The 8,575-nt window shown below is 26.5% G+C and overlaps 1 protein-coding gene across 1 annotated transcript; it reads left to right on the top strand.

Moving 5' to 3' along the window:
• On the top strand, window positions 1–2,186 carry LOC111291014 (protein CUP-SHAPED COTYLEDON 1-like). Its single transcript, XM_022882551.2, has 3 exons — window positions 1–272; window positions 1,057–1,322; window positions 1,434–2,186. Exons 1-3 carry the CDS (start codon window positions 119–121, stop codon window positions 1,971–1,973), a joined length of 960 nt encoding a protein of 319 aa, XP_022738286.2. The 5' UTR covers window positions 1–118; the 3' UTR covers window positions 1,974–2,186.
• Window positions 2,187–8,575: the final 6,389 nt, after the last annotated feature.

Here is an 8,575-nt window from a genome sequence, read left to right as displayed (position 1 = left end):
ATTTCCCATCTCCTCTCAGTTGATGTTATTATAAGCTCTTTTCATAGCCTAATCCGTACTTTGGGAACTTGGCTTTGTCTTTTTTGCATAGCTTTGAGGGTTTTATCAAGAAGAAAAAATGGAGGAGAATCTTCCTCCGGGGTTCAGATTCCACCCCACAGATGAAGAACTCATCACTTATTATCTTTCCCACAAGGTCTCCGATTTCAGCTTCTCTTCCAAAGCTATTGTCGATGTTGATCTGAATAAATGTGAACCTTGGGATCTTCCAGGTATAGCTTTACAGTTATAGTATTAATTTGTGTCAAACTAATTTTAACCTTTTTACTTTCTGATTATATTTTTCATAGCATCTGGATAACTTGGTTGTCCATGCCCTAGAAAATTGAGCGACTCTTTGTATAATATCTTTACTTGATGTTATGATTTTCTATTGATAAATTGCATGCATTTCTGTAATCTCATGCTTTAACTGGATAATAGTAACTATTACAAGAAAAAGAGAAAGGATTTGATTTTTTAAGAAGGGAATTTAAACTTTACTATTTGAATAAACGATGATACATATACTTATCATTAAACCAAATGTTTTGGTGTGAAAGGGATTTGATCTTTTGTCATAACTCCACTATAAACTCTTTTCCAAAATCCAAAATTGATTTATGGAACGTACACCTTGATGGGGTTGTGTAATTTGTTTGTGTTTAAAGCAAAAGTTTATTAGAAGATTTTTTTTACTATAATATATAATTGAAGAGTACTTATTGTTTCTTTATTTTCTGTGTCCAACCTCTTGTTTCTTTGCCCTTAATAATATTCTTAATCAAAGAAATTAAGTTTTGTTCCCTTTTTTCTCTTTGCGAACATTGAACTTTTTGTTTGGAATAACTTCTAATCATGTAAATAAGGTCTGATTATGTTGAAAGGACAAAGTTTGATGGGTAAATTGATTCTCTTTAAGATTATCTAGGCCAATTATGGGTGTAAAACGGTTTGTTTCCCTATATTTTGTGGTGGCCTAACAAAGACTGATGCTAGAGTTGTGATACGATGCAGCCAAGGCATCGATGGGGGAGAAAGAATGGTACTTCTTTAGTTTGAGAGACCGAAAATACCCAACTGGACTTCGAACGAACCGAGCTACTGAAGCAGGTTATTGGAAAACCACAGGCAGAGACAAGGAAATCTTCCGGGCTGGCATTCTTGTTGGGATGAAGAAAACCCTAGTTTTCTACAAGGGAAGAGCCCCCAAGGGTGAGAAAAGTAACTGGGTCATGCATGAATATAGGCTTGAAAATAAAAACCCTTTCAAAGCCACAAAGGTACTTTGTTTTTTATTTGTTTGTTTTTTCTCTCAATATATTGATGTATATAACTTGATTTAATTCCTTTTAATGATTTAATTTTTATGACTTGAATATTTTTATATATAGGAGGAATGGGTGGTGTGTAGGGTATTCCAAAAGAGTGCAGCAGTGAAGAAACCACAGCCAACCTCATCCTCACAACCATCTCTTGGATCTCCATGTGATGCAAATTCAATTGTGAACGAGTTTGGAGATATTGAGGTACCAAACTTGAACATTAATGCCAACCCCTCAAGTGGGTTCAGTAACATCGCAACGCCTAGTTACAGTAATACTGTTAATCATGGTCACATGAACGCCATGAACTTAAACCTGGATTTTGCAGCAGCAAGCCTTCCATCGTCGCTCACATGGCCTTCTAGCATTCCAAGCCCTAATCTTTCCCTGAATTCCTTTCTCCTTAAGGCATTGCAGCTTAGGAATTATCAACCAAGAGATGTTACATCCATAGATTATTCGCTTCTGTCTTCGTCACAAGGGATTAATCCTCTATTCGGAACAGGTTTAATTTCAAATTTCCAAGGCGCAGCTTCTTCTTCCAAGGTCGTAGATCCTATGCCACAACAACAACAGGAGCAACCATTCAATATGGACTCCATGTGGTGAAGCTATAATCTGAATATAAGTCTAAAAGTGTGAGAAAAACTAACACCTTGTACACTTCTTCTCTGTCTCAATATTCCATACCTTGAAAGGGTTAATTAAGATGAAAACAATCTCAATTCTGTAATGACCAATTGTCGAGTTTCCACTGGGAAGACCATAAATTCCAATTGCTGTAATGAGAAGAAGTCTACTATACTATGTTATATATATGGGGCCAAGCAACGTAATATTGCATCATTTCATTCATGCATGCTTGCATGTATAACTATAAGAACAGGTTCTCGCTCCTTAATTTCTATGGATATCTACGTGTCTTCTTGTTAGGGCCAATTAAGCAAATTCTCCATCCATTATTATAAGGCATTAAAGAATTTGCATATAAAAACCTTTTGTTGTAATTTTGTGTATGATGGTGTTGATGCTATATGAAACATGGTTAGAAACAACCCTAATGCTTTTTTTTTTATAATATAAAAAATATTTTTTCTTTTTAAAACAAAATTTAAACTGTTGCGAGTCACAAACAGTTTATGATTTATGCAAAAAATGTTTTGAACTCATTTTGCTATTAATGTAGTTTACAACAATCTATTACAACATGTATAAGAACTTTATCTAAAAACCAGTTAAAGTTTTTGCAACATGAAAAAAGTTGCAAAATGTTAAATTCTTTGAAGTGATCCAGCTTTATGTTAATTTGTTTAATATATTAATCAATTTCTTTATTGCATGTAATACAATATCATATTTCTTAAAAATTATTTAATTGTGATTAATTTCGACAAATTATGACTGTAATTCTCATTCAAAAATATATTTAATAAAAGTTAATACAATATTTCTTGAGCCAAACTGGAATTAAAATCACCTTCATTAATTAATCGAAATTTATTTAATTAATAAATTGGATTATTTTTAGAGAGTTTACCATGAAAATGAAAATTAAAAATTCAATAAAAGAAAATAAGAAAACTTTTGATGAGTGGGCTTGGATTTCTTTTTAAGCTCAAATTCTTTATTATTGGGCTAAGGCCTTTCAAAACCACTTTGCTATAAATCCTCAAACCAAAAATCAAAAAGCCACGTAAGATTTTTTTTTCTTTCTCTAGTAAGAATGTTAATCTTATCCATATTTAATGAAAATCTAATTTTTTATCCAAATGAAAATGATGATGAGTATTACATTGTAAGGATAGGGATAGATATGATGTAAAATTTTTATTAGGTATGGGGATGCAGATAGATATGATTTAAAATTTTTATTAGCTATGAGAATAATATAATACCCATCCTATACGCGTACTCTGCGTATATATATTTAGTAAATAAATTTTTTATTAAGTAATATAAATTATTATTTTAGATTAATTAAAATTAACATATATTTATTAAAAAATATATATTTATAAAAAATTATTTAATTATGCAAGATAAAAAAAAAACTAAAAAATATTTTTTGGCTTTTATTTTTTAAAAAGTTATAGGTATGGGGATTACTTATACCTATTAAATACTTACGGAGATGAGGATGAGAATGAGGATAAATTTAAAATAACTATTAAAAATAGATATAACGATAAATATAATATAAAAATCTAGAAATGGAGATAGGAAATGCTTTACTTTTCCTATATCTTATCAATTGATATATTTACTTTTTGATGAGACAATGGTGGAAAAACAAGTGGTCAATGAGGGCTTGTGGCCTACATTGCCAAAAAGTTGAAAAACCAACTTTACAAAATTATGTCCCAAATGAAGGTAATTTTTTATTTGATTTCAAAATTTTCTTTTCTTTTCTCCTAAACACCATTTCCTTCACCATCAAATCCAATTGGTAATTTAAATTTCTTATTAATTATTATTATTATTATTATTATTATTATTATTTGTTTTAGGCATATGTAGACACTTAACAAAACCGATAACAAGCGAAGCAAGTCCTTATCCAAAACCTTCTCTCGACTAAAGCTCTTTTTCAAGTTTCCTTTTATTTATTTATTTATTTTTTCAAATATAAAGGTGTTTTTTCATTTTTCTTTCCAAATTATTCTTAGTTTTAATACTTATATTAGTAATTATATGATGGTTTGACTGAATTGTTTGGTTGCTATTACTATAAGAATTATGTGACCATTTAACTTTATACTCTTTTGACATCTCTTGTAGGCTAAAGTTGTGAACTTTTGTTACCTTTAGTTGATATAGTGGTTGAGAGTAACTAGTCACTAGGAACCCAAGCAACACGGACCATGTACTTAAAAAACCTTAGTATGGACAATTACATTTCTTAAGTTGGTTATGTAATTGTGGGATGCTTCTAGTTCTAGTTGCAACTAACAATAAGAAGCTATGATCATGGAAACGTCTTTCTTGATGGACTAGTTGTAGTGTTGTATAGCCTGATGGTTAATTACTTTTATTTTGCTTTAAATTGTATCTTTTATATAATGTATTGTTGAATCTTTAGGAGCTTCCATGCCTTAATAAGGTTCTTCAAATTTTCTTGTTACTTTTGGCTTAGGTAATGCTTGGAATGATTAAGCCCCCTCAAGTAGTATGCTTATCATCTTTGCAAATTTATCTTTGAAATATTTTAAAAGTTTATGTTGGGGACTGTCTCTATTCTAAACTTTTGTTTGTGTCTAGATTCCAACTATTTAGTCACCTATATCTCAACATTCTCAGCTATCAACATAACCATCACCTCAATTAAATATCCATAAAGCATAATTGTTGCTAGGTCAAATCAAGTTGTAAGACCAAGTTTCTCCATCATAGACCTAACTTTCTATAAGGAAACAATATTAAAGCCTAGCTAGTATACAATCTTAGCTATTACTATTCTTGTAGCAAACCTTTAGTATCAATCCATGCTACCACATTCCCTATGAACACCATAGTAGATGAAGGGACATTTGAATCCTTCAATGTCCTTTCCATAATTGTCCCAACTCCCAATGTACCTCCACTTCCTCTTCTTTTTGTTAGAATTTTTTAATAAGTTGGTTACTATTAATTGGAAATTTTATAGTTTAATAAAATAGGTAGATAAATTTAATCATAATACAAGACAAGTATGAAAGTACAAATAATTAATTGTGATCATTTATGTGTGGGCTTTGCACATGTTATTAGATTAGTGTATGGTTGTGTAGGCATTTAACTCAATAAACCTTTGATGGAAAGGTTTCTAAGGTTTTAACAATATTTGACTAAGGTTTCCTATTCATTTCTAAGTAATAGTATCTACCAATTAAGAGTTATCTGTAAGATAAGAGCAAAAAATAAGATTTAGTCTCTTCAAAAATTAGTGTTGCTTTCACTTATCAATTATATATGCCTAAATAGGTACACAATCTAATCAAATTTGTGTTCTAATATTCACATATGGTTCTTTGGATTTAAGGTTACACTTACATGTAGTATCAGAGCCTTCTTACATAAAATTAGGATCCAAATTTATGATTTTTAAATTTTAATTTTGCATGAAATCAGTATTTTGGGCAAAATCTTATGATAGTCGTAATCTGACTTTCTGATCTTGTTTTTCCAAACTTGATTTGGGGCTTTCGTTCTTTTCTGTGAGAAGATTAAAATTATATATAGAATGTTTCTTAATTCATCTTATAAAGAAAAAAATTGGGTTTAAACACTTGGGTACAATATTTGAACAAATTCAAAATTTAATTAAAACCTTAATATTTTATGTGTTTTAATCAAAATTGGTTTTTTATTATTGTTACCCATGTGTTTTAAACTTGAAACATGTTTTTAGTTGTATGTAATTTGGGTTTTAATTGATCGATTATAAAGAAACCTTGAATGGAAGAACATGGTATGAAACCCAAATTATTTTTATTTGATTAAGTTTAATTCATGTTGTTTTGATGCAATTTGAAACATGAATTTTGTAAATATATGTGTTAATTAAAATTTGAAACATTTAATTGCATTAAAACTCAAGGAAAACATGAAAGATCAAAGAAAGAAATCAAGTAATAAAAACGGGTCAAGAATGGCTATGAACATGATATTTTGTTCTTAAGTTCATGTTGATTTATGTGTTTTTGATTTATATTGTGGCATGGGTTTTGTAAATTCATATCTTAATTGCATGTTAAAAGGTTTAATTCTAAAAAAAAAAACATCAAAATTGGCTTAAAAATTAAAATAGACCTAAATTAGGTCAAATTTGGCTTAGCTAAGTTGGGTTAACTTAGCTAAAGCTAGGAGATGAACACTGAGTCAGCATAATATTGAGTCAAAAAATAGTGCTAGAATCAAGAAATTGACCCATTTCAACTCATTTCACCTCCATTTTCGATGTTGTTTTTTCTATTAGTTTCAAAATTTATGTTGCATTTGTTTATTATTTTTTGTAAAATTTTTAAATGGCATAAAATATTTATTATGCAATATTCATGCATAATTAAATAATTATTATATTTTATGCACATGAATTCTATTGTTTTATTTTATAATAAAATATTTTGGCATGCTTGAAGCTATCAAAGGTTCATACTCTCTTTATATGATATTTAAGATCTACGTACTTTTAGCTTAAATTTTATGTGCATAATTAAATAAATTTAGTAAAGTTTGTTTTTACTAATTTTTAATTATCCATTTACTATGCAACATACATTAATTTGAAAGACAAGATAGGTTTGAACTCCATGAAGTTTTGGTATAGCTAGTATTAAATTGATAATTTATTTTATAATTTTATTTGAATATTAGATAATATTGAATTATTATTTATATGAAATAATTGGAGTTTAAAATTGATGCATTGATTTATTTTTCCTATGACTATGTTGATATTATATATCATTATTGCGTTGTGAAATTTTTAATTTTTGGTACATGATACATAAGAATGAAGTATTGAATAAAAATATTACATTATACATAAAATATAAGACACTAGGTTTGAATGCAATAAATTACTTATTATTCTAATGAGATGCATTTGGTTTATGTATCTCATAAGAAAAGGTCATACTTATGATGATCCACTAAGATACATAAATCTGATAATTTCAAATATGACACAATAATATGATATGAAAACGACAAGAAAAAAATCGTATATGTGTTTTGAAAAAACTTGTTTCATGCTTATTCATATTGACGCAAATTTCGACACAATATAATTCGTGTCTTATACATGTTGACACATCTAAACACGTATAAGATATGAAAAACATGTTAAAAAAAAAATGTCATATAGATACATGTTTAACACATGACATCATACGAAAACACGTTTAAATAAAATATGTCACATGGATACACTTTTTACACGTGACTCGATACGAAAACATGTTTAATATAGTTTTATATTTATTTTAATTTAATATAAACATATAAAGATTATTTTAATTTTTAATTTTTTAATTATGATACTTAATTAGCTATTTAATATACCATATAAAGATTATTTTAAACATTTAATTATGATACTCATTTAATAATTATTATAAAATTATTTTTATATTAATAATATAAATACAATTTAAATAATAATATTAATACAATACATCATTATTTTATTCTTTAATTTTTAGTAGTTCATCATTTTGGATTTGGCAAAAAAAATTAATATAGTTATGTTTACATTTATATTAAATGCATATATTAAAAATATATATATGTTAAATTTATATATATATATATATATTTTAGTAATGTATATATTAATATATATATATGTTAAATGCATATTAAATGGGTATCAATTTTTTTTTATACTTTTTAAATATGCAAGTATTTTTTATATTAATAATGTATACATTACAGATATAAATCTTAACATATTAAATATTTATTGTTCTTTGTAACTTTTTATAATAAGATTAAAAAATAATTTTTTATTCAAAAAGGAATTTAAAACTTAATTGTTAATAACAAATAATCCAACAATATGGTCATTGATCTAGCAAAGTAAATCCAAATCACATGAATATACAATAATATATTATAATGATAATAAATAATATTTATAATGATAAGAAACTATCTAATAATCTTAATAAAATGAATCATGATATGCGATTATTTTAAATTATAAGCGTTAAAATAAGTGATTATACATTTGAAATTAAAAATAATACATATTCTAAATAATATGTGTAATGATAAGAAATTATATAATTTATTCTATATTACATGATATGATATTATTAAAATCTAACTTATAAATTATTATTGTAAATACACATCTTGATGACCTATTTTAAATACTTTATTTTAAATCATATGACAATAGATTATATATTTGAAATTAATGATAATTTATTAATTCTAAATAGCATTTATAATGATAAGAGATTATATAATTTATATTTTTGTATCACATGATAAAGTATTAATATAATATAATGTATATACTCATCTCGCATCATATGATACCCATTTATAATTATAAGAGATTATATGATTTCTTCTAAATCTCATGATAATTAAAATATGTAATATTTTTTAATTATATTATAGTGTATAAAAAATTATTCTAAGTAACATAAATATATTAATTTGACTTTTTTAATAATTTTAATAAATCATTAAGACCCTTTAAAAATAAAAAAGCTAATTAA

The sequence above is a fragment of the Durio zibethinus genome, chromosome 11 (genome assembly GCF_047325235.1).
Source record: "Durio zibethinus cultivar Kanyao isolate XHJ-2024 chromosome 11, ASM4732523v1, whole genome shotgun sequence".
Taxonomy (NCBI): Eukaryota; Viridiplantae; Streptophyta; class Magnoliopsida; order Malvales; family Malvaceae; genus Durio; species Durio zibethinus.
This window is presented reverse-complemented; position numbering and strand designations above follow the sequence as displayed.

Excerpts from the sequence above, each read along its gene's own strand:
- LOC111291014 (XM_022882551.2), top strand. The coding sequence starts at position 119 with ATGGAGGAGAATCTTCCTCCGGGGTTCAGATTCCACCCCACAGATGAA. Across the intron at positions 273-1,056 it reads TGAACCTTGGGATCTTCCAG|CCAAGGCATCGATGGGGGAG; the intron begins GTATAGCTTTAC and ends GATACGATGCAG. Across the intron at positions 1,323-1,433 it reads ACCCTTTCAAAGCCACAAAG|GAGGAATGGGTGGTGTGTAG; the intron begins GTACTTTGTTTT and ends TTTTATATATAG.